The 27,370-nt window shown below is 43.0% G+C and overlaps 1 protein-coding gene across 5 annotated transcripts in view; it reads right to left on the bottom strand.

Annotated features, from left to right (window-relative positions):
- Positions 1-27,370, bottom strand: part of PDE4D (phosphodiesterase 4D) — a 650,804-nt gene that overhangs the window by 356,072 nt on the left and 267,362 nt on the right. Inside the window, exon 1 of one of the 5 annotated variants that reach the window (XM_081929695.1) lies at positions 17,284-18,946. The exons of 3 other annotated variants lie outside the window; for them this stretch is intronic. In XM_081929695.1, the coding sequence (XP_081785821.1) occupies positions 17,284-17,552 (269 nt within the window). In that variant the 5' untranslated portion in view covers positions 17,553-18,946. Of the gene's footprint in view, positions 1-17,283; positions 18,947-27,370 lie in introns of those variants that run through there. One more of the 5 variants, XM_081929697.1, reaches the window with a different exon arrangement.

Here is a 27,370-nt window from a genome sequence, read left to right as displayed (position 1 = left end):
GTGTCAGAATCCGAGAGACCAGGGTTCAAACCCATGCTCAGCCAAGGTCACTGGGTGACCTTGGGCCACTCACTGCATCTCTGCCCAACCTACCTCACAGGGTTATTGTGAGGATAAAACTGAGAGAAAAAGTAATGTATGCCACCTCGAGCTGCTTGGGGAAACTGTGGGGTATAAATGCAGTAAACAAACAATCAGGAATTCTTTCACTGTGATTCCTCCATTGCAGGGGTTGGCAGCTAGGACCCTTGGGATCCCTTCCAACTTGTACAGTTGTATGAAATAAAGGAGGACAAATGCTCTCATTGTCATATAACCTCCCTACAAGCCAATCACACAAATGTGCAAATGAAAGGCCAGATATACCGTAGTCCAAGCTCCATGTAAGCTTCCTGCAAGCAAATCAGGCTGAATGATCAACCAGCTGGTCTTTGGGAGGAAGAGTTGGGGGGGTGGGCAGCTCCACTTTTGTGGGCCCTCAAGCAAAGTACCTTACATTCGGTGGGCCTTCTCTAGCTTAACTGGGTCATGCCTAACAGCTGGACCCGGGAACCACCCACATTCCCCCAGAGCATCACTCTGGGGCATTGTGGGAAACAAAAATGGCAGCTCCCAGATGCAGATGGAGTATAGGAGCCCACTGGAGACCTGCGAGCTCCAGGGACACCATGCACTCTGCCTGAGCGGCATTGAGCATTTCTCTGATTTTTCTCTCCAGGCAGGGATCAATTGTGCCCTTTGGCTGTTGAAGAACAAACTCCTAGACAGGGATGTAGCCAAGGGGGGATTGGGAGGGGCAGCTGTTCTCCCCCAATCAATAAAAACACATAGTAAATGGAGGTTCTGCCCCCCCCAACAAAAGGTTTGCCCGCCCCAACAAAAATCCTGGCTACACCCATGCTCCTAGATTTTCCTTTTGCTCGACAACAGAGCTGAAATACATTTCTACCCTTTCTGAGCCTAGAATCCACTGGATCTTGGAAACCAATATTGAAATATTTTCTGGAGTGGAAAGTAGATTTTGCCTTGGGAAGCAACTTCCGCTGAAACCTGTTTCATTTGGTTATAAATAGCAGCTCCTGAGTTTTTATTAGGAAGTGAGAATCAAGTATGTCTATGGAGCAATGTATAGTAAGCAAAAGTCCGTAGGCGACAGCTTACTTTATCAATGTCATTAAGCAGGCTGCATTCCTAAGCATTAAAGAGACACCCTACCAACAGCTTTTTGTTAGCAAGCACTTATCACCTTGGTATCTTACTGCTGAAGTAAAGGCGAGAACGTTTACCATGGGTGGGGATGTGGGTTGACACTAGAATTCAACCTGAAATGGTAGACCTTGCCGGATACCCCTTTCCTAAGCGCTCAGCATCAACACTATTATTTGAAACTTGTAATAGAAGACTAAAATATCTCTTATGTGTATGCATACTTATATATACAGTAGCACCATGGCGAGTGGGTAGGTGGCTGTGCATTCCCACTGGTGTAGTTCGGCAATTTTAGACTGAATGTCCTTACTCCCCCACCTTACCCCATCTTTATATAGCAGCATGTATTACTTCATTTGTAACGCTAGAACTCTCAAAACTTGTGGCCATCCAATGAAGCTGAATGTTGAAAGATTTAGGACAGATAAAAGAAAATACGGCTTCATGTGGCACATAGTCCAGCCATGGAACTCACTCACCCAGGAGCCAGTGATTGCTACCAACTTTTGTTGTCTAGTTCTTTAGTCGTGTCCGACTCTTTGTGACCCCATGGACCAGAGCACGCCAGGCACTCCTGTCACCAACTTGGATGGCATTAAAAGAGGCTTAGACAAATTAATGGAGGAGAGGGCTATCAATGGCTACTAGCTAAGATGGCTGTGCTTTACCTCCACAGTTGGAAGCAGCAATGCTCCAACTGAAAGGCATCAGAATGGGGAAAGCTGATCTAAACATTGCCCGTCTATGATTCCAATTTAGCTCATACATAATTCTTTGTAACACTGGCAAAACCACTGTCAGTTAGACTGATATGACTGAATGATGGTGATCTAGCAGACGATTCCCAAGTGTCACTTTGGTCAATGAATTTCAAACAATTTCTTTGATGCAATGCACAGGGTTTTAAAAGTTGGAATACTGGTAGTAAATGTTTCTTTTTCTTATGAAATGGTTCACTGTGACATCACTTGGGTACCATCCCTGCCTGCCTGCCTGCCTGCCTAGAAGTAATTAATGGTGGAAAACAGAAACATTACAAATGTGAAGAGCATATTATATGCCCCTATTTAGATGTTACAAGAGTTCTTCTAACTTGAAATGACATGTCACTAGCTCTGGCAATTGTGTATTTCTTTTCTTTTCTTTTTATAAAAACCCCCCTGCTTATAGTATATTTTCATGCTGCCTTTGCTCGAGAGAGAGCAGACTTAGTATGCCTCAAGGAACATGTTTACAGGTTCTTCTTCCTTTTTAGCAAGAGCAGCTGTCACTTGTGCTGTGACTGGATGGTTCTTCTGAATATTTGATAGGCTCCAGCTGGGTATTATCAGGCCCAGTGTTTCAGCATCTGGTATGTTGGGGGCAGCTGCTGGTGCCCATACTCTACAGAAAGACCCATGAAGCCTGACATCTACTCTGCTTGGCCTCATGATGACACTGAGCCCTTATGACATTGCTGGTGGTACCTGCTCCAACTCAGGCCCCCTGGTGTTCACCCAGTAAAAGCTGGCACAAAACTGCTGGGATTGGCTCTGGACAGCCTCTCAACCCTCATCCCAGCACCACTAGGCTAGTTCTGGTAGGTGAATGACCTGTGGCTGCAGTTCCTGGAAGGCCCAATGGCTGAGGCCAGCAGCAGCAAAGTTGGGGAGGCTGAAAGAAGGGGGGCAGAGGCACTGGAGGCGGAGTCAGTACTGGAAAGTGTCATCAATGGCACTATGCCAAGGGCCCATTCAAGCCTGGAGCAGACCCTGGTCACACTGAGGATGTGTGCCTTGCTTCTTAAGAACTTCAGTAAGCAAAAAGTGGTAGTGGATGGGAGCCTGTATAAATCTTGTTTTTATGTACTTTGTGTTTTTTATATTGTAATTTTATATTGTGAACTGCCCTGAGATCTATGGATAAAGAGTGGTATATAGGTTTTAATAATAAAAAGAAGAATAGAAGCAGGGCTGTCCCATGTCGTTGTGCTGCCTCAGCCTGAGGGCAAGATGGTGGCCTCCAATTCTATGAACAGAAACTGACTGAACACGCAATTCCATCTTCCTTCAGCACTGGCAAAGGGACAGCATCCTCCCATTCACCTGAGGCAGCAGGCTAGTTTAGGGAGTGTATGATAGGCCTATGACACACACAGTTCTAATCGCCAATAGAGAGAAAGGGTGAAGGGGCTAAGGAGGTGGGCTGCTGCCTGAAGCAATTGCCTCACCTTGTCCAATGGTAAGGTTGGCTCCATCTACAAGTGGAACGACATCTCACTATAGGTCCACAGTTCCCATGTTATCAAAAAGTTAAGGTATAATAAGTAATGCTTCTGATACCAGTTTCTGGAAACACAGGAGGGGAGAGTGCTCTTGTGCTTGAATATTGCTTGCAGGTTTCCCATAGGCATCTGTGAGAATGGGATGTTAGACTACATAGGCCATTGGCCTGAAACATCAGGCTTGTCTTATGGTCTTATGTGGCTGCAAATGTATACAAAAATAAATATATCTAACAAAAGAAAGCATCTTGGTCTTGGGAGAAGGAGGCATACTATTTCCCTGTCAGGTTATTCTGACTTGTAATCATGGGGTCCTCATCTTTATTGTTATTGCTTTGAATTGACTTAGCGTCATTGCTTTATGTAGTGTTGATTTTGTTAGCTGAATAGAAAAACTAATAGAAAGGACATTTCAGACAGGGAAGACAGGATGAGATATCTAATAAGCGAATTAAGGAAATGTAGCAGGAAAAGGGGCAGTTAAAAGAACAGGCATAGAATGGATTTGATGTTGGTCTCTCGTAGAATATTATTTCTAAGGCTAGAGATGAGGCTGGTGCCAGGATTCACTTGGCCCTAAGCATATTGCTGCTGTTGGGCTCACATCTGATGGCAACCTGGGCCTCTGCTTGGTGGTGTTAGGCACCACTGCACATTTCCTCTGCTGCTGGACACTTGCTACATTCCCCTTCCCAGTGGCAGCATTTCTGAAGGTGAGGTGAGCAACTGCTTGGCTCTGATCCACTGTGGCCACCCATCACATGGAAGCTCCCAACGTGCAATGTTTGACCTGACATCATTTGAGAGCATTACATCTTGGGCAATACAGTCGTACCTTGGAAGTCAAACGGAATCTGTTCAAGAAGTCCGTCCGACTTCCAAAATGTTCGAAACCAAAGTGCGGCTTCTGATTGGCTGCAGCAGCCAATCGGAAGCCACGGAAGCCATGTCGGATGTTCGGCTTCCAACAATAGTTTGCAGACTGGAACAGTCACTTCTGGGTTTGTGACATTCGGGAGCCAAAATGTTTGGAAACTAAGCTGTTCAACTTCCAAGGTACAACTGTATACAAGAGTAGGGGCAATCATAGATGAGAACCAACCATGAGTTCAGCTCCCTTTCAAGAGCCCTGCCATGGCCACTCACTAATTAAACATATCCACAGGGGTGGGGCATGAGGCAGCAGTGGCATGGCTTGGCAGGATGCCCAACTATGCCAGTCCCTGATGATGGGTCTGGACATGTAAATATAGCTTTGGAATGGCACCTTGGCCTTATTAAGAGGCATAGCTGTCTGTTCCCAATGGTTTTCCTGCACATGGTGGCTGAGGAATTTTCCAGTGTTTCCCAAACTTGGGTCTCCTGCTGTTTTTGGACTACAACTCCCATCATCCCTAGCTAGCAGAACCAGTGGTCAGGGATGATGGGAATTGTAGTCCAAAAACAGCAGGAGACCCAAGTTTGGGAATGAAACCCATTTTAATAGAATCATGCTTTATCTTTTCATTATTCATTTGTATATTTCTAAAGAACTGTTGTTATGGTACTACGGAAGGGCATACTTATTTCCCTGCTTACTTCCTGCCCTCCATCCCCTTCCAATCTCCAAAACACAAGTCTTAAAAAAAACATATGTAGGCTCCTCCTGCAAAATAAACCAAATCTGAACTAACAGCTCTTTTAAGTGCTGATCTATTAAGTAGACTTAGGAAATATATTGGGTTATTTCACATTTCGTACGGTAGTTTGATAGAACTAGGAAATTCAGCAGAGTTTTCATGACTAAGACTGAAATCCTAATACCACCTACCTTGGAGTAAGCCCTATTGAATTCAATAAAACTTACCATATTTTTCGCCCTATAGGATGCACTTTTTCCCCTCCAAAAAGAAGGGGAAATGTGTGTGCGTCATATGGGGCAAATGCAGGCTTCAGAAAGCTATCCGCTAGCCGTGGGAGACGTAGCTCTCCCACGGCTAGCGGAGAGCTTACCTGCACCCAGAAGCTTGGGGTGCGCAGAGCTCAACACGCCCCAAGCTTCGGGCTTTGTGCAGCGCTCCGCTAGCCATGGGAGAGCCGAGCGAAGTCGCGCGGCTCTCCCACGGCTAGCGGATAGCAGCCTGTTCTGGGGGCTGGGGTCGGGGGAAGCTAGGGCTTCCCCCGCCCCAGCCCCGCACCTGGGGGAAAAATAAATTTGTTTTCTTTATTCCCCCCCCAAAAAAAACTAGGTGTGTCCTATGGGCCGGTGCGTCCTATGGGGCAAAAAATACGGTACTTCTGAGTAGATAGATGTAGTAAGGGTGGCAGCCTAAGTTAGCAACCCTTAACAGGAGGGAGTGTGTGGATCTGAAGCTTGTTGCTAAGATCCAGACAATGATCCAGAAAGGTAATTAAATGCACCCACATTAGCAAACACCAACTGGTTTATTTACAATGATCAAACTATAAACCTAGCCAATTCATCATTTCCAACACATCAACGAATGTTACAAATATAACCTTTAAATATAACTCTTCAAATATAGTTTGCACACTTAAGTTTAGAAAAGGTATGAAGAGAAAGAAAAACATGAGGAAAGACAGAACTCAAAATATTGGTAGCTGCCTTGCAAAAATCAGGTATACAGACTTTCACCAACTTAGCTGGCTCCTCCATGACAGCAGAAATGCTTGTAGGATGCTGCAGGTACCACACTCAGTTCTTCCCCTACTCTTAACAACCATCTCCACTGCATATAACAATGTGCTTAGGTTGTACATGGTCACAGTAGTTATTGCCAATGCAGCAGCACCAACACAATGTCTGTCGCATGTAATCTCCTGACAGCAGTACAGTGCCATATGCTTAGATAATACACCATTGTGGCAATTGTTGGACTTTATTCTCCTATCTGCTGGTGCAGTGCCTCATTTGTTCAGGAAACATATCTATGTTTTTAAAATATGATCAATTTCAGCAGAGGCCATGGAATAACATGCTTTTGAGGGTATTAGTCATCTGGTCAATATTGTGTACTCAGACTTTTAAAAAGCGTTCACGAGATAGTAATTGTGACAACACCTTTTTACAGGTGATGACTGCCAGGCTTATTTTTACAGCACTGATCATTGATCAGACTCAGAGGGCTTCTCAAGAAGGGAAAAGTATATATGAAACTGCTCTGCACTTATATTAGCTTTTATGTGTAAGGGTAAACAGTTCCTACATTATTAAAGTTGTGGCATAAAAAGAGAGGCATAAAAATTATTTTAAAAACTTAACAGCAGGAGAAGGTAAAGGTCACTCACTTAAAAATCAAATGTTTAATAACTGTAGTATTTTGTTAATACTTCCTAGTGCTAAATATTATTTTCGATAGCCACCTTGCAGATCTTGTTGAAAAGGTAAGTTCCCTCCCCTGCCATATATATATATATGTAGGATGGAGGGCTGTCCAAGATCTGCAGAGCCAAACTGGGTATGGCCTGGGTCACAATCTGCCCCATTAAGCCATTTTCTGCAAACCACACCTACCTGCCCCACACCTGATATCACATGCCAGCCTTAAAGTGTGCTCCAAATTGTTCCTTGGCAAGTGAGGCATGCTCTTAGTGTCAATCAGCTGATATGGGGTGACAGCAAACCCCAGTGGGATCAGCTGCACTACGGAGTTCCCATTTGGGACTTCCACATGCTCCATGCTGTTAACACCAACCAGCTGATTGGTGCTTACAGGAAGCCCAAATGAGATGGCAGATGCAGTAAACTCCCAAGCAGGGCTTGTTGCAAGCACAAAAATTCCTTTAATCACTGGCTTGATTTCAAGCCAACAATGGGGCAGCCATGGCTTGAGACACACCTGGGAAGGGAAAATGTTTCTGTGTTTTGAACTGAAACCACTGGGGCAAATCATTTTCCTCTGAAGGATTGGATCGAGCTATGTCTGCAAAGGATTAAAAAAGCAACAACTTTGGGCTACCTGGTGCCTTTGTTATGTCAGTGACCGACAGGTGGGTGGCCCCTGCTCACTTATCAAAATACTCCATGGGTGGTCAGGATGCAGCCCACCAGCAAGATCCTGCTCCCCAGTGCACTGGTCACCAATGACTGGATGGTCAATGGCAGAGTTTCTCAAAAGTGATTAGCAGAGCCTTAATATCTTGCCATCAAGGTGCCCTGTGACTTGATTAGAAGACAACTACCCCATGCCATGGCCACAGCTGCAACCACAATGGGGCCTCACCGCTTTCGCTTCTGAACAGCACAGATTATTTGATGGTACACATGGAACTCCTCCAATCTACAAAGGATGTCTTGTGCATTCATTATTATTATTTCTCTTTTGTAACCAGCCATTTTGAAGAACCTAAGAAGAGCCCTGCTGGATCAAGTCTAACATCTCATTTCCCCCTGTGGCTGACCAAATGCCTATGGAAAGCCCACAAGCAGAGCATGAACACAGCAATCCTCTTCCATTGCTATTGCTCCCCAGCTACTGTTATCCAGATCCCAGAGGTAATATATTAGCACCATGTCTAGTAGCCTTTGATTTGTTTCCAAATATTTCACAGCAAATTAAAGTGGGCCAGCCCCACCATTAAGCAGCATGAGATAGTAGTTGTACTTCCCAGAGACAGGGAGTGGTGATGGAGAGCTGAAGAACAGAGTTGTGTGTGACATGTGGTCTTCCCGGTACCCTTAAGCTAGCCTGATGCCTATTTACCAGCATCTCTCAAACTATCAGTCTGGTTGGTTTCTGCATATGGATTGAAAGGGCACTGTCTTGTCATTTCACTCAAGCAGCGCAATGTCTTGGGCCAACCCTGATATTAAATCTATGTATTCTAGTTAGTTAGATAGAATTGATGTTGTTAATGTTTGCATTACCAAGGTATCTAACTTACCCAAACTCTGCCCAATGAATTTGAACAAAGGATCTACATTGGATTATGGAGTTACAGAATGTTCCAGTAGCACAAAGAGAGTGGACATATTTACAAGGCCAGATGGCATTCACGATCCAAAAATGCAAAATTGATGGTTATGAATTAATTATTGCTGCTATGGAAGAACAGCCTAGCAATTTATTGCTGATAGAGCTTAAGCCTCTTTAGCTGGTAGAAAGAATTATTAGGACTCAGAAGGAAATCAATATAGCGAATATCAAAAGGACCATGTATAATTCAGCGGTGCTGGCATTCTAAGGTTTGTGTATAGTTCAGCCCACCCTGATTCAAAAAGAATATAGATAGAGCACAGTTGGGGAACATTGTTAATGACTATATTGATCGGTGGGAACTTCCTTCTGTCTGACATTGATGGTCAACAGTATAAACGAGCTAAAACTCAGACCCAGACAAGTTGTCAAGAAACAGACATTTCAGCAGCCCTTCTCTAAGAGTTGCAGAGTATCTTTACATTTTAAATTGCCAGAGGCTGGATGCAATTTGACAGGGGCTGGTGTATACTGTCAGACGCCTGTGCTTTAATAAGATTCCTCAAATATCTCCAACTGACCACAGCTGTAAACAGGATTTCCAGCAGGATAGATCATTGCCTTCATCCACTAAGACAGTTCTTCTGGTATAAAGTTACAATGTGTAACCACTGCCAGCTATTATGAAAAAGGACAGGGGGAAAGAGATAAGTAACTTGGTTTGCTAAAAAGCTCATCATGTCTAAACTCAAAGCCTATTCACATGGCCATGGGGTATACTGACAGGAGTGAGCCAGCTGTGAATTGCACCGAGCAAGATGGAGTTCACTCTTTCTTAGCAAAAACAGGATCTGCACAGGCGAGTCAGGCCAAATCAGCACAGCAACTTATCTCCAGCAGTTCTTGCCCCCATGAAGCAGTTGCTGAGACTGAAGGTCCCTGCCTCCCGAGAGCTGCACCAATTGCCTCCTCTCCAGGGTTTTCCCCAAGCAATCTGAGACTTGTGTCTGCGTGAAGCTAACTTCTTCGCCCTCTTCATGCCTCTCCTGGTTATGGGAGACCAGGGGGAGGGAAGATTGTCACAGCAGGATGGGAAGACAAGGCTGAAGAGAAAAGGTTATCTTATATACCAGAGGTCATCAACAAGATGACCTCCAGAAGTCCTGGACTATAACTTCCATCACCCCTGACCTTTGGCCACATTCTCTAGGCCAAAGCTCCCATTCTCTGATGGGAGCTGTAGTCTAATAACTTCTGGAGGGCTTAATGTTGGCTCTTGCTCTATGTACTAATATAAATTCATTCCTTATGTAGCCAAAATGGCGCCTTGCAAATCAAAGAGGCAGGTATTGGTGGGCTCTGGAAAATCCTTGGTATTAAAACCCTTTAGAAAAAAAATAGCTGGGGAGAATAAAAAACAACTCAAGAAAGACCAAGCATGTTCAGTGACCACAGAAGACTGGTGGGCTGGACAGAAAGTGCTGGTTGGGAGGATGGAATGGAATGGAAGGATGGCATGGCTAACTGACTGGCTGAAGTGGGAACACTTCACACTGCAGTGTTTTGTTGTTGGTTGCACTTATAAGGCTGCAATATAGTTCTCATTTGCTACCATAGGTCTTGCACCAGCACTGTGATTTGAGGGAAGCAGCCCCAAAGTAACAGTATAAAAGGACCATCTTTATTAATTCAAAAAGACGTGACAAAGAATCCCATGCATATCCTGTGACTCATTAGCAACTCATACAGCAGAAGTTACAGCCTCTGCTTGCATCCAGCAATAAAAGTGTCACGGAGATGTTGTTCCTCTGTTTTAAAGGAAGCCTCAGAAGAATTCTTGTTTGCTGAGAATTACTTTACTTGGAAATTTTTCAGTTCTTTTTTTTTTTATAAAAATTTTTATTAAGATTTTTTACAGATACATATTTAACAAACAAACAAACAAAATAGGTTTCATAACATCTTTTCATTCTATTGCGGACTCCCTCACGTCTCCCGCTTCCACTCTCATCATTAAAAACGAATTTTTCCAAGCAAATTATCATCTTGTTTATACTCTTAAGTGCTATGTTTAGGTTAAACTCAAATAAAAAATTATAATTTTAATGGTAGACAGTTATTTCTGCTCTGGCTTCCTTGTTAGGATTCAACCAAATTACAATACTTTTGTAAATAAATCTTAAATTTCTTCCAGTCTTCTTCAACCCTCTCCTCTCCCAGGTCGCGGATTCTGCCAGTCATCTCGGCCAGTTGCATATAGTCCATCAGCTGCATCTGCCATTCTTCCAGTGTTGGTAGATCTTGGGTTTTCCAGCTCTTAGCAATAAGTATCCTTGCCGCCGTTGTAGCGTACATAAAAAATGTTCTATCCTTCTTTAACACGTTCTGGCCGACCATGCCCAGAAGGAAGGCCTCTGGTTTCTTGGTGAAGGTATACTTAAATACCTTTTTTAACTCATTATATATCATTTCCCAAAAGGCCTTCACTTTAGGGCAGGTCCACCAGAGGTGAAAGAATGTTCCTTCATTTTCCTTACATTTCCAACATTTGTTATCAGACGAATGGTGTATTTTAGCCAATTTCACTGGGGTCATGTACCATCTATATATCATTTTCATTACATTTTCCTTCAGAGCATTACATGCTGTGAAGTTCAGCCCGGTAGTCCATAACCTTTCCCAGTCCTCAAACATAATGTTGTGCCCAATATCCTGGGCCCACTTTATCATAGCCGATTTAACCAATTCGTCTTGTGTGTTCCATTTCAGCAGCAAGTTATACATTTTTGAAAGCACCTTGGTCTTAGGTTCTAGCAGTTCTGTCTCCAGTTTCGATTTCTCCACCTGGAATCCTAACTTTTTATCAATCTTAAACACTTCCTTAATCTGAGCATAGTGTAACCAGTCTCGCACTTTATCTTTCATTTTCTCTAAACTCTGCAGTTTCCAATTGTCTCCATCCCTTTCTAGTATTTCCCAATATTTTGGCCAATTGGCCTCCATATTGGGTCTTTTTCGGGCCTTGGCCTCCAAAGGTGACAGCCACCTCGGTGTTTTGTTTTCTAATAAGTCTTTGTATCTTGTCCAGACATTAAATATTGCTTTTCTGACAATATGGTTCTTAAAGACCTTGTTGATCTTAACCTTGTCATACCATAAATATGCATGCCATCCAAATGCATTGTTAAAACCTTCCAAATCCAGCACATCCGTGTCCTCCAGAAGTAGCCAGTCTTTTAGCCAGCAGAAAGCTGCGGCTTCATAGTACAACTTTAAGTCTGGCAGGGCAAAGCCCCCTCTTTCTTTTGCGTCCGTTAATATCTTAAACTTAATTCTGGGCTTTTTGCCCTGCCAGACAAATTTGGAGATATCTTTCTGCCACTTCCGGAAGCACTCCGTTTTATCTACAATCTGCAATGTCTGAAACAAAAATAACATTTTTGGCAATACATTCATCTTAATAGCAGCTATTCGACCTAACAATGAAAGTTTCAGTTTTGACCAGCTATCCAAGTCTCTCTTAATTTCAGACCAACATTTTTCATAATTATCTTTAAACAGACTCAAATTCTTCGCTGTTATGTTTACCCCTAGGTATTTAACTTTCTTAACCACAGTTAGCTCTGTCTCTCTCTGAAACCGTTCCGACTCAATATCTGTCAAGTTTTTTCCCAACACCTTGGTTTTTTGCTTATTTAGTTTAAATCCCGCCACCCGACCAAAATCCTGGATTAGTTGTAGTACTCTTTTCGTACTAGATTCTGGCTCCTGTAATGTCAAAACTAAGTCATCTGCAAACGCTTTAAGTTTGTATTGTTTCGCTCCGACCTGGAAAATTTTTCAGTTCTAAAGAGCAATGCGTTAACAGACATTTCATCTAACTAACATTTCACTTGCAATTCATTTCCAACATAACCACCAATTCTATTTATTTTTATTTGCAGACATATTTCTATACCACCCACTCACCTAAAATATCAAGGCGGTACACATCATAACATATCGTATAAGAATGCAAAATAATCACAAGAATGACAGGCTCATCTAAAATGAATGAAGATCTATATCTATATATCCAACTGAATAAACCTGTCAGGATGAAAAAGTCCTCAAGGGATGCCTGAAAGTCAAAAGCAAGGGTGCCTGCTGGGACGATATTGCATAGTGTGTATTCTGCAACATGGGACTGGCGTGACTTAATTTCTAGATCCCATCTGCACTATAGATTTAAAGCAGCATCACACCACGTTAGGCACTCATGGCTTCCCCCAAAGAATCCCAGAAACTGTGGTTGTTAAGACTACCGAGAATTGTTATTCCCATAACAGAACTACCATTCTGGGAAGCTGCAGTGCTGTGAGGGGGAAAGGGGTCTTCTAACGACTCTCAGCACCCTTAACAAACTACAGTTCCCAATATCCATTGGGATACAGTTCCCAATATCCATGTCTATTTAAAGTGGTATAATAGTGCTTTAAACGTATAGTGCAGACGGAGCCCTCTGCTTCAGAGATATGGGGGACAACTAAGGCCTTATTCACACCACACATTTAAAACATTATGATACCACTTTAAATAGCCATGGCTTCTGACAAAGAATTATGGGAGCTTAGAGTTGTTTGGAGATGCCTATTCCTCTCTCAGAGTTACAGTTTCCAGAGTAGTTTGACAAGTTGGATCCTCCTTACAGAGGGTCTATGTTGTGCTCAGCCCTGAAACTCTTCCCTAACTGGCTTGTTGGCGGGGCTTGCCCCGCTCCAAGCCGGTGGTGCCACAGTTATGCCAATGGCCTTTAGCCAATCAGCAGCGTGGCAAGGTTGGGGGTTGGGGGTATCTATTTGGCAGCACGACGTAGGGACCTCCTTTTGCTTCACGCTGCAAATAGAAGGGGAAGAAATGGAGGCAGTGAGAGATTTTACTTTCTTGGGTTCCATGATCACTGCAGATTGTGACAGCAGCCACGAAATTAAAAGACCCCTGCTACTTGCGAGAAAAGCAATGACAAACCTAGACAGCATCTTAAAAAGTAGAGACATCACCTTGCCAACAAAGGTCCGTATAGTAAAAGTTATGGTTTTCCAAGTAGTGATGTATGGAAGTGAAAGCTGGACCATAAAAAAGGCTGATCTCCGAAGAATTGATGCTTTTGAATTATGGTGCTGGAGGAGACTCTTGAGAGTCCCATGGACTGCAAGAAGATCAAACCTATCCATTCTTAAGGAAATCAGTCCTGAGTGCTCACTGGAAGGATAGATCCTGAAGCTGAGGCTCCAATACTTTGGCCACCTCATGAGAAGAGAAGACTCCCTGGAAAAGACCCTGATGTTGGGAAAGATTGAGGGCACAAGGAGAAGGGGACGACAGAGGGCAAGATGGTTGGATAGTGTTCTCGAAGCTACCAACATGAGTTTGACCAAACTGTGGGAGGCAGTGGAAGACAGGAGTGCCTGGCGTGCTCTGGTCCATGGGGTCACGAAGAGTTGGACACGACTAAATGACTAAACGACTAAACAACAACAACAATACATCTCTTTAGGTTTATCAGTGACTCCTACTTAAGATGACAACATGAGACCTTCAGATTCAGAAGCTGTATATAGCTTAATTCCACTTAGTACTAAAAACAACAACCCAATTTAAAATATTATTTTAATCTGGTTTTAATATTCTTAGTTATTTAATAACATTATGATTACAGTATATTTATGTTAATTGCAGGCCTTGTGATTCCTATTTCTTTATTTTCCCCTTAGTTCTCATTATACAGCATACTTCAAATTGATGCATCCTTTGTACATGTTTTGTTGTGTATGCATGTTTATAATAGACCACTGAGGATGACTTGTGACTGAAATGAATTTGGTTTACTTCTAATTAAGGTGATGTATTATATTTCCAAATGAGTATTCAAAAGTTATGCCTCTCTAATATGTTCATAGTCATGATACAAAGCTGCTGTGTCAAACTAGTTCATACTATCATGCTTCGCGGAATTTTGACGTTTAGATCCCAATTTGATTCAAGCTTTCTCTCTCCCCCCCCCCAAGTCGGCGTGAGACATATTTCATCTACTATAACACATTCATTAAAATGTAAGAACATAAGAAGAGTTGGTTGGATCAGGCCAATAGCTCATCTAGTCTAGCATCCTGTTCTCACAGTGGCTGAACGGTTGCATGTGGGAAACTCTCAAGCAAGACTCAAGCACAAGAGTCCCCTCTTATGGTTTCCATAAACTGGTATTCAGAAGTATTCCTGCCTCCAACTATGGAGGCAGAGCATAACCACTATGGTTAAAGTAAAGGTCAAGGGACCCCTGACCATTAGGTCCAGTCGTGACCGACTCTGGGGTTGTGGCACTCATCTCGCTTTATTGGCCAAGGAAGACGGCGTACAGCTTCCGGGTCATGTGGCTAGCATGACTAAGCCACTTCTGGCAAACCAGAGCAGCACACGGAAACGCTGTTTACCTTCCTGCTGGAGCGGTACCTATTTATCTACTTGCACTTTGACGTGCTTTTGAACTGCTAGGTTGGCAGGAGCTGGGACCGAGCAACGGGAGCTCACCCTGTCACGGGGATTTGAACCGCCGACCTTCTGATCGGCAAGTCCTAGGCTTTGTGGTTTAACCCACAGCGCCACCTGTGTCCCATAACCATTATGGTTAGTAGCCATCAATAGCCCTTTCTTCCATGAACAAGTGACTTCATAGATGCCAGCAGCATCCTCCCAAAACTCAGAGATTTTTGTAGGTACCAGAAGCAGACAGTGAGGCAATACAGACGAGGCTCCATTGCTCTTCAAGCTTCCCAACATGATCTCTGCTGCTTACCAAGAGTGGAGGGGTGAGGCATGGTGGAGCCAATCCAATGCTGCTGCTGCTGTGCACCACCACTGTGCCCAGCTTCCTGTGCCTTGCCCCTCCGCACCCTTTCTCAATAAGCAGCAGCACCCCACCATGTTGGGAAGCCAGGAGAGCAATGGGCCTTACCTGTGCTGCCTTACTGACTGCTCTTGGATGCCAGTGAAAGATATCAAAGTTCTTTTGGACCTGCAGGCACATGATGGCAGCCCGCAGATATTCCTATGGGTGGGTGCCATCATTGAGTCTTAGGCAGCCATTGAGTTGGAGCCGGGAAGCAGGAGTTGGGGATCAAAATAACAGGGGGGTGTAGGGGTGGGGATGAAGCCAGGAATCAGAGCTGGGAGTCTGAGGCAGAGAGCAAGCCAAGGCAGGGGACTTATCGCTGCCCAAGTAGAATCCCATCCTGAACAAAAAGCCTTTGTAACTCTTCCTGCTGAGGTGGGCCAATGACTAACTAGAGTTGGTGAAATCGCAGTACCTGAAAATCCTTTACTGGCTAGGGAGATGTTCCCTGGTGACTCAACACACAGGATACCTGTGGTGGGAAGAACAATGCAGTCCGGGTTCTAACCCTGTTAGCTCCTGATAGTAAGTTCTGAGTCTTTCCCTTGATGCATCTTGAATCTTAAATGCTTTCTATCCACAAGCCACACATCGTTTCCTATTGGCTTCATGCCAAGTTACACTTTCAAAGGTAAAACCCTATGTCTCATTGAAATCTGTGCTTCATTGAAATACATGTTTCCATTAAGTAGCAGTTTAGTCTTAGCTTCTACAAGTATTCTTCCATCTCCATCTTAAGTTTCCTTTCTGGACATGCAGCCTCAGGTAATGAATCAGTGCATACCTGTCATACAACAGCAGTGCATGCCCTTTAGGCGAAAACACTCTTCTTCATTTAATTAAAATGATTACATTTGTATTAATTAAAAAAAACCCTACTCTAGGCTTGTCATTCTTCCTTTTCTACGACCAGTGGCGTAGCGTGGGGGGTGCAGGGGGGGGCCGGCCGCACCGGGCGCAACATCTGGGGGTTAGGGTTAGGGGGCGCAAATCCACGGGTTAGGGGGTACAAATCCATGGGTTAGGGGGTGCAAATTACTTGCCTTGCCCCGGGTGCTGACAACCCATGCTACGCCACTGTCTACGACATCACAATTCTTGGCTTGGCACCACATTTTATTTCATTTTTTTCCTCAAAAGAAAACGTTTGAATGACAGGTAGCCAACAAAAAGCAAGACTATGCAAAAAGAAAGAAGAAAGAAATGATCAGTGCAAAAGTCAATGGACTATTCTCAGGGAAACACCTAAATAACAGGTTTTACTAGAAAAGAAAGAAATGCACAAAGATGGATAAAACAGAGCAAAACATCTGTCTGCTTCTAACCCAACTGTACTCATGCACAAATACCCCCCCCCCCATATTTCATAATCACAGTGCAACTAAAAGGCTCTTCCACTAACAAAATATCTCCTTTCTCACTTCCCACAGCAATTATTTCAATACAAGGACCGAGAGATGTACAGTTTTGCTCACCATCTCCACACCCATCTACTTCTGATGTGGGTCCCCCATCTCCCCCATGCACACCCAATACAACAACTGGGGAGAGGGAAGAGAATTTAAGTCAACTTTTAGCAGTGAATCAGACCATGTTTTCTTTTCACACATTCCTCCCTTAAATCTGTCCAGAGAAAGGAGGAAGGGTCGAGGATGAACTTGGGAAAAGAAATGAGAAAAGTCAGTGCAGCCCTGCGGGCTTCTCCTTTTGTTATCTGGAATGGCATTCATTTCAATCAATATCAGAAGCAGCTTCAGCATAAGGGAACTGGGTCTCTTGCCTAATCTATTACTGCTCTTAAAGATATGGAAACATGCCCATGGCTTCTTCTGTGACTCTGCTTGTGATTTTTTAAAAGGGATTTTCCATTAAAATTCCAGCTTATGTTTCCCCACCCATGCAAAATGAGATACAATTCCAAACCTGGAGACAGGGGAGAGAAGAGGCATGTACAGTCCTGTTCTTACCAGGTATGTGCCACTGTGAACCGCCGCTGTTTCGGTATGTTGCTACTCAGAAGCATCCTGCGCAAGAGCCTTGGAGAATTTCGAGGGGAGATGACAGGTGACAGCTTAGGAGAAATAGATGAAGACTTCCTGGATGTCTTGAGCTTCTCATGCTGCAACAGGTTTTCCCTCAGGGTCTTCACAAGATCCTCGTTGAGCCACGGATTTTGACAATGTGGATTATCCACTTCAGGTACGGTCAAGGTGTCTGGGCTTGTTTGCTGAGCCATGTTTCCAAAGCAACTGATATTTGCGAAGTCTCTCTACAATGCAACGTGATATTTGTTTTGGCTGCTGTGAAGTTGTTGCTTTTTTAAAAGAGAGAGAGAGAGAAGTATTTCCTCCTGCTAATTTTGTTCTGGGGAACCATACAGAGCTTCGACTCCGATCCAGCCTATTCAGATTTCGGCATGCTTCTGCCTACGCTCAGAGCGTCTCTGTCCAGATAACGAAGTGCAAAGGGAGAAAGCAGGCTAACTCTTCCGCTGAAGCTAGTAGGCATTGCCACTCCTCTGACAGTCCACTCTGGCGGACTCCTCTCACTCCTGCCGGCTCTGCTTGCATGTGAAGACAGAGAGGAAGGCAGAGCGTGGAGCGACAGCTCCTGTGCCAGAGCAATGAGGCTGCCTGTCAAACTGCTGGAACTAATGCACTGCAGCTGCTAGAGTGACTCCTGATTATGTACACAGAAAGGGCCGGGAGGAGGGCTTAAACATTGGCACGCTGGTTATGTTTGGCTATCATTTCCATCTGTTTATTGCTCATTCTGAAGGGAGGGGCTGGGGATGTCAAGGGTGCACTTCCGTCCCACCCTCCTCCCCACAGTACCTGAGCTTTGGTTAGATTTTTTGGGCCGGGGGGTTAGCTACTGCATTCTGCTGGTTGTTTCAGCTCTTCTTGTTTTCAGCTTCTGTGATTTATATGGCATTGCAGCTTGGGTTAATGACTGGGAATTATGCTGCGCTGGATAGAACATTTTTTGGGGGGATTGTACATTGTTTTATTAGAGTGCTGTATCTTGGCAATTCATGTTTTAAAGCTATTGCATGATGGCGTGCATTAAGTGTAATAAAGAAACAACAAATAGTAAATAAATAATAAATAAGCAAATGCACCCACATACCCCAACTTTCCCAAAGGCGAACAAATATTTGATTAGAAAAAAATACAAGATGAAATATAATGCTTTTAATTGTCCAAGTGAGCGTGTGTGTATCTCTATAGATATTTAAACAAAACATCAGACTGTATCGTACATGTACAAAGAACAGTTATAATAGGGATGCTTCTTTTATTATTATTATCCTAAAGTCTTAAATTTGTGAAAATAAGACATATGGTTGCGTCTCATCTTGAAAGTGTAGATTCCCATACAGTAATTCACAAACTTCGCCATTCTATAAATCTGTCTGGATTGTGCCACTCTTTTCTTCTCTCCTAATATCGAGCTTGACTTTCCAGATGAATTGCATAATATTATTTTGTAATTTGTCCATTACGACACTTCCATGTTCTAATGGAATATTTAAAAATAAGAATAATATTTTTGGTAACAGGTTCATTTATACTACTGTGATTTTGTCAAACCATAATAATGGTAATGTGGCTTGCCTTTCCAGATCCTTTTGACCCCTTTGGTCCACTCTACTGTGATCATCTTTAGGCATTGTTGAGTTGGCTCCTTACCTCTCTCGCCCTGACCTAGCCACTGTGATCCACGCGACGGTCACCTCCAGACTGGATTATTGTAACTCGCTCTACGTGGGGCTGCCCTTGAGACTGACCCAGAAACTCCAGCGGGTGCAGAATGCCGCAGCGAGACTCCTTACGGGGTCTTCGCTTAGAGATCACATTCATCCGGTGCTATACCAGCTGCACTGGCTCCCGGTGGAGTACAGGATCAGGTTTAAGGTGCTGGTTTTAACCTTCAAAGCCCTATACGGCCTAGGGCCCTCGTACCTACGGGACCGCCTCTCCTGGTATGCCCCACAGAGGAACTTACGGTCTTCAAATAAAAACACCTTGAAGGTCCCAAGCCACAGAGAGGTTAGGCTGGCCTCAACTAGAGCCAGGGCTTTTTCGGCTGTGGCTCCAACCTGGTGGAACGCTCTGTCACAAGAGACAAGGGCCCTCCAGGACTTGACATCTTTCCGCAGGGCCTGCAAGACAGAGCTGTTCCGCCTGGCCTTTGGTCAGGGCGCAGCCTGACTCCCTCCTTTGGCAATCTTTACAAAACTTTAGTTTATGGTTGCCATCAATTTTGATTTTAATTCATTTTTATAATGTTTTATAATGTTGTACTGTTTTAGTGTTGTTAGCCGCCCTGAGCCCGGCTTCGGCTGGGGAGGGCAGGATATAAATAAAATTTATTATTATTATTATTATTATTATTATTATTATTATTATTATTATTCTTAACCCTAATGATACCTGGCTTTCCCCCCTAACCAACTAGCACCACTAGTTTGTGGCTGTAGATTACTGTCAGTGGGAGAGGTGGAATGCCTTTGGCCCCCAGTTGCTGGAGATCACAAGTGAAGAGAGTGCTATTGTCCTCATGTTCTGCTTGTGGCCTTCCCAAAGTAATCTGGTAGGCTATTCTGAGAACAAGATGCGGGACTAGATGACCCATTAGTCTGAACCAGAATTTGTTCTTATTAGCTCAACATTCCAGATTAATTTACCTTACTAGGTAAAGGTAAAGGTACTCCTGACCGTTAGGTTCAGTTGTGGACAACTCTGGGGTTGCGGTGCTCATCTCGCTCTATAGGCCAAGGGAGCTGGCGTTTGTCCGCAGACAGCTTCCGGGTCATGTGGCCAGCATGACTAAGCCGCTTCTGGTGAACCAGAGCAGCGCACGGAAACACCGTTTACCTTCCCGCCAGAGCGGTACCTATTTATCTACTTGCACTTTGACGTGCTTTTGAACTGCTAGGTTGGCAGGAGCTGGGACCGAACAACGGGAGCTCACCCCGTCACAGGGATTCGAACAGCCAACCTTCTGATTGGCAAGTCCTAGGCTCTGTGGTTTAGACCACAGTGCCAGCCGCGTCCCTACTACTCCAAGTTTAATCAAAGTGCACTTTTGACTTTGCCACAAAGAAGTCAAATCAGCCCTCTCAAGAGATGGGTTATTGGGGTGTCATCAAGGACAGCAGGGTTGGGAAACTGCTTGGGATCATCTCCAGTTGCTTCATTTAAAAGAACGATATCGCAGAACTGAAAAGGGTGGGGGCAGGAATCTGAAGCACCCGACAACAGTAGGGGACAACTACTGCCTTCAAACTCGGGGATGCCTAGGACTGGACACTTGAGGATTCTGAAAGAAGGCGGACCCTCCACCTGATTCAGCAAGACTCTTCTTGCGTTCTTATCAGACTCATGGGGGGGGAATCTACTGGGAAGCTTTCTTGAACAATCAAAATAAAAGAACAACAGGTTTTCCACCTCAAGCACCAGAATATATTGAATCAGCCTCCTGAAGACAGAAAAGAAAAAAAGGAGCAACTCTTGCTGTGCCTCAGAAGCCCAACATAAAAGCCAGGATGTTGTGTACAACCCATCTAATTAGATATCGCTAATTCCCAAGCTGGTGGCTTCCCGTTACCATTAACTATTTCTTAAATGTTACAATTATTGTTTTAGAATGGCTCAGAGTAATTAAGTTAATGTAATCACCATGTCTCTTCCTCTTTAAGATCTCATTTTGAACAAGAGATCCATCTTTGCTCAAAGCTATTATATAAAGGGCATGCTTCAGCTGCTTTTGGCTATTTTTGATGGATGGGTATATTTTTCAGCAATAAGTTTGAATGAAATTTCAGGGCTTCATTTCTCAGAACTGCACCCAGTGCTGCCTAGCTACACAGGAAAGGGAAAAGCTTTTATAAACACCATTACTTTTCTGCTTTGGATGTCAGTGAAGGTAACCATGAGTTCTTCAACCTCAGCATGTACAGCATTTTCTTATTACATCAATGTAAAGTGCTGTTTATCATTAGCAATAAGAGCAGCAGCAGCAGCAGTAGTGGTATTTATATAGTACTTTTCATTTATGAAAGAGGTGCATTTATCATTTTCAAAAGTTGTAGAGGGGATCAGATTACAGATCTACTGAAATCATATCTAACTTGGCCTTTAGTTCTCCCAAACTATTATTTACTAGAGGATATTTATTTAATGTAAGATTAACTTTACTACTACTACTACTACTACTGCTATGGATCCAGACTTTTCTGGACTATATGTGCTGAACCAGATAGCTACTATTCTGTGCATGTCAATTGAGAGTATTGATTTCAGTGAGACTTTCTCCTAAGTAAGTGTGTAAAGGACTGCAGTCTCCCTCATGTCAGTATCAAATTCATGCATAAACTATTTTGTAATAAGAACCAAATTCCAGATGCCATTTTGTTTCTTGTAACTGGATATAATAGTTTAGTATTAAAATTGTATGAAAATGATGCAGACAATTGCAATCATAACAAGTATTTCAAAAAAATGTGTTATTTATTGTACCAAAGTACTTAAAGAACATGGATATCTGTTGCCTTGAAAATTGACATTTGATCAATAAAATTTAAATCTCAACAAATTACCAGTTGCTGCTTCTTCTTCTTTCATTATTATTATTTTACAGTAAATCCATCTTGTTTCTTGTTGAGGCTATGATTTCTCAAGTGGTTTGGTTGGAAGCAACTCACTAGTAAGGCTTGTATTGTGGGTTGCCAAGTCAGTGTCAAGCAAGTGATGTTGCCAAGGCAACAGAAAAGGCCAGGGCCAGGCCAGTATAGTTTGCTTCCTGAGGTGGAGGACAAGAAGGTGCATCTTCTTCTCCAAGAGAGGGGAATGGCTGGGGGAGCTTCCTCTGCTGTCTCCCTCTTTCAGCATCTGCCACCTGAGGCAATCATCTCACTTTGCCTAATGATAGGACCAGCCCCGGAAAAGGCTTCCAATCTGATTCTGTGAACTACATGAGCTTAGCAACTCCCACAGGATCAGGGAGTGTTGTCCAGACACGTGCCCTATCATTGGATCCCATGACTGCCTCTGGTGGTGAAAATGCAGATGGGAATGAGGCCTCCTTTCACCCCCTCATAAAGCACATAGCCTTTTCAGCTGAACTGCAGGTGATGGAGTCTGCCAGGCATTGCAACCTACTTCAATTCCCGAGGTCAGCTGCTGTTTACATCACCATAGGTAGTGCAGCTAGCCTAAGGAATGATCTGGTCTTCAACTTGCTACTAGGTCTCAAACATTCTTTCATATCATCATCAGCATCCATCCAGCCAACCGCAGCAACATACAAGCCACCAAACCATCAACTTGCATGTTGTGGGGGCATGTTTAAAGAGCTCCTTTCTTAGAAAGAGGAAATTAGTAGCAGTAGAAGTTTAGCAAGGAAATAATAATAATAATAATAATAATAATAATAATAATAATACACTGGGAGGTTCCAGTATAAATAAATATTGAAATAATATGTCTTCATTGGGGTGAGAAGAATATATATTTCTGAACAGAGAAAGATGTTTCCTAGCCAATTTTGGTTGGAGGTTCCTTCATTAGCACTCATCTACTTGCCAGAAAAAGCAAAGTTGAAAAAGAAGAAAATGTCCTTTGTTTGAGTTTTAATTGCAAACATCCTCTTGGTATTTATTAAAAATCATCGCTGGTGTATTTAAAAGCCTGACAATGTTATAACACAGCCATGGAAAGTATATATATATATTGCTATATTAGCCAATTGTATATGACAGCACCATTAATCATTAGTGGCCTATCATCACAAATCTGAAGAACTGTAAAGTCTGTCGGACATATAAGCCTTATCTACTTATTCATGTCAATGCTGAAAATTTTATAACATACCATTAAACTCCCAAGTTAAATTCACTCAGATAGCAATTGAGACGAGAGCAGGCTTCTGCCAGGACAAAGGGTTATGGATCTAAGCTGTGTCCACCCTAAGAGGAAGTGAAAGTTTAACTTGAATTTCAAGTAGTTCTTCTAGCATTGCACAATGAGCAATCGACAATTTAAACACAGAATGTTTACCTTAGGCTCTGAAAAAAATCCTTGCAATGTGATTTGCGTAGGCAACTTTTCCCCCCTGGCCTTTACAAGCCAAACATGCCTTGCAATGAAAATAATATTCATTCATTGCACCCTGGGCTTTGTGTAGCTTTCGCCCTTTTTTCTTCTAAGGGCATAAAGAGACAGATGCAAATGACTGCTGTTCCCCTGAAAAAGCAAACAGGGCTAAGTCATCAGCAGTGGCTCTGCTCAGTTGCTACAAAACAAACACTTTCTTGGCTATTAGCACAGTATGTGGCTTTTTTACTGCTGCATCTCCAGACCCACATGCCCTGCCCTAAGAGCTCAGCGCACACAGACATTTTTCCGTTCTAGCTTCTTTATGCCAACCATTTCCATTCCATATACATGCTCACATGCAGAAAGAGCCATGTAGGCTGCAAGCGGGTGGAACACACAGCTGTGGGGTTCTCTACCACGTTAGCAGCACCAGTTAAATGTGACCTCGATGGGAAAAATCACTGCAAAATGCCGCTTCACACAGTGCATAGTAAACTATGGAATTTGGCCCCACAAGAGGTCATGATGGCCTAAAAGGGGATTAGACAAATTCCTATGTTCTCCCTTCACTGTCACTGGAAGTGTCCCCATGAATACCAGCTGCTGAGGGTGTGAGTCACGTGAGAGTAAGGAAGAAAACTTTATTCAGGCCAAAAATGGTATCGGCTCATAGCAAGAACTAGGAGCAAAAGTCAGGATTCCAAGGGTCATGAGCCAGGCAAACGATGCAGAACTGAATGGAAGCAATGAAGACGTCCCAATAGCTGCCATACCCCCCTCTCTGAGCTATTAGAGACTAGGCAACTAGGCAGAGTGAACTTATTCATGAGACTCACTTTATGAGACCGCTGCACATTTACACATGCGTTATGGAGGTAGTGTCTAGATCTCAACAACAAGATCATGTCCTTCCCCTCTGACTCTAGCTCTTCTTCCTGCAGCAAGGGCTGTCAGAATTAGGCTGAAGGAACAGCCAGGTTAGAACAAAAATTTTAATACCCTCTTATTCAGCCTTTTATTGACTTATAAGAGCCATTGCCACATTCAAATGCCAGCTGACCATCTTGGGCTCTTAGATGAATCACATGATCCACTTTTTGGTCATCTGCCACTTGCTTTCTTCAAACAATGGCATAGACTCATCCTAAAGAGAGTGCCATGAATATGTGTGTGAACACATTGACTCACCCCTTCAACCCCACCTACCCATTTGCCCCACCAAAGAGACCTGAGTCTTCACTATTGGATTGGATTTCAATTTCACACAGCTTCATTTTGTGGGCTTTGCCCCCGCAAACACGAACTGCTTTAACTCACTTATGACTGAACATACACTAGAATATTCATAGCATAGTTCGATTAACAAAACAATACAAAAAACAATGCCTCTTCCCCCATTTTTGTATATGTAGTTTAGTCAGTGAATATAAAATGGATCCTGGCTAAGTTAGTTAACTTAATTCCTACTGAAATCACTGAATTAATTTAAGGCATGATTAACTTCTACCATCGATTTCAATGGGATCTCTGTTTCTAAAGTTTATTTAATTGTTACATTTATATCCAAAGACCCGAATGGGACATATGTGGTTTTCCCTGCTCCCCATTTTATCCTCACAACAACTTTGTATTGTAGGCTAAGCTGAGAGTGGCCCACGGTCACTGAGCAACCTTCATGGCAGAGTAGGGACTCTGGCCTCCTAGGTCCCAGTCCAACACTCTAATCACCACACCAGTCTGGGTGCAAATGGAGCACTTGTTGTGGGAACCATAGACATTTTTCAGCATGTTGAAGAGAAGATTGGAAGCACACCCTCCTTTCCAGCATAATAGCTTTGTGAATACAGCAAGGTTTTGAAATGGATTAAACATTCAGACACATAATACACTGTATGTTATCGAGGCCTGCTTCCTGACTATTCCAACTAATGTGCCAGAATGCAACAAGGCATTGCAAATGCATTTAATCCTGTACTGGATTATAGCTTTATTATGTGTATTTGTTTAATCCTGTGAGCAGGAGTCCCCGGAACTGGCTAAGGCCACAAACCAGTCAGTCAATCAGCTGATCAATGTTTCAGGCAGGCAGGTTGTTACAAAGGACTGGAATGCCAGCCAGTATATTTATGCTGGTCAAAGTAATTTGCTGATTGCTAGCATCACGTGATGCATCATAAAAACTCATGAGCATATTTACATAGAACGCTTGCATTCGGGAAATGTTTGAAATATATTTATTTAATCAAATCAATGCTCGCCAGAATAGTACTTATAATTTATATAGTGCTTTCCACTGTTCAAAGTACTTCTCTCATATTTACAGGGTGTTTGTTGGAGGTGGCCTAATGTCCTGTCTATTGAGACCCAGATCTTCTGTGCCTCCCCCACTTAATTTTTGTTTTTTAATGCTTTGGAGACAGCTAGGGATGCTAAAAGGTACAGTACCAGTGTGACCCCAGCCTAGGGATTCAGTTATTCAATTATGGTATTTAATAACTTCGATATTTCACAAACCAAGATACAAACTGAAGCACACATATCCTCTGAAGTTTCTACTTCTCTGAATTTTGCAATACACATCCCTAACCAAATAATGTGTACCAAAAATGCATATATTGGGGGAAGTGTGTGAAAAAATGCATTGATTGGTGAAAATTACCTCCAAAGTGCATTATATTAGTGGAAATTGCTTGCAAAAATGCACATATTAGTCAAAACTGCACCAGGAAATGTGCTTATTATGATAAATTAGCATTGGCTGCTGACGAATTTTCAAGAGGAAATTTGTGAATTGCTGTGGAAATGTGGAGAACCAAATTTATGATTGGAAAAATAAGAAAAAGACAGAATCTGAAATGGACAGATTTCTCCATCCCTTCTCCAGCCAACCACAATCCTAATTTGCCCATCGGCTCCCTGTACGTTTATGCAGATTGGTGCTATTGGTTTGTGCTCTAAGAATCTAGCAACAGCCTTGCATGTTGTACCCACTGCAACATGTATGGCTGTTGTCCCCATTGCAGCATGAAAATTTGAGGCCAAGGAAGAATAGCTTTTAGAGGTGCAGTAGTGATCTCATTGGCAGAGGCGGATTTAGAATCAGCAACTTCCTGATTCCTAGTCTTATCCTACACTGGTTCTCCAATCAAATTGTTTTAATTATTTGCAGACCTAGCTAGAGTTTTAAATCAGAGGTTTATCAGTCATTTTCATGGACAATTCTATTTTTAGACTTAACATTTAAAATCTGCTCTGTGGAAAGTGTATTACCATGAAGGTCTCATTTTTCTCGGGCGCAGCTATGCAGCTCTGGTTTCAATTTTTTTAAAAGGATCTAAAGATCCTACTGTGTCGTATGTATATTTGGCATTTATGGAACATAAATAGGCCTCAATTTCCAGATGACAACTTAGAGATACAGTATTTCCAGCAGGAAGGCAACTTCCTTTAAATTCTAAGTGGGAGAGATGGGAAATTAGGCTACTAATATTAATGAGTATTTTTTAAAAAGGAGTTATTGAAGGAAGAAGAGTTATAAAGCACATTTAGCAATGCATTATTCCTCCCTTCCAACTGTGTTTGAATATAAAACTATGCCAACTGATTGAGAGGTGGGTGTCCAAATACAGTGGTGCCTCGCAAGACGAAATTAATTCGTTCCACGAGTCTTTTCATCTTGCATGGTTTTTCATCTTGCGAAGCACGGTCCGTCGCAACTGCGCCTCTTCAAGCGACTTTAGGAAAAAAGCGAACAAACTCGCAAGACGTTTTCGTCTTGCGAAGCAAGCCCATAGGGAAAATCGTCTTGCGAAGTGACGCAAAAACCGAAAAACCCTTTCGTCTTGCGCGTTTTTCGTTTTGCGAGGCATTCGTCTTGCGGGGCACCACTGTATGTATCTGAAAGGAATAATCTACTTAACTAAGCAACTCTGTTTTATAGCTGTGAATGATG

The sequence above is a fragment of the Podarcis melisellensis genome, assembly GCF_964234715.1.
Source record: "Podarcis melisellensis genome assembly, chromosome: 11".
NCBI classification, from domain to species: Eukaryota; Metazoa; Chordata; class Lepidosauria; order Squamata; family Lacertidae; genus Podarcis; species Podarcis melisellensis.
Note: the sequence above shows the minus strand (reverse complement) of the source record. Positions and strands in the feature narration are given on the sequence as shown.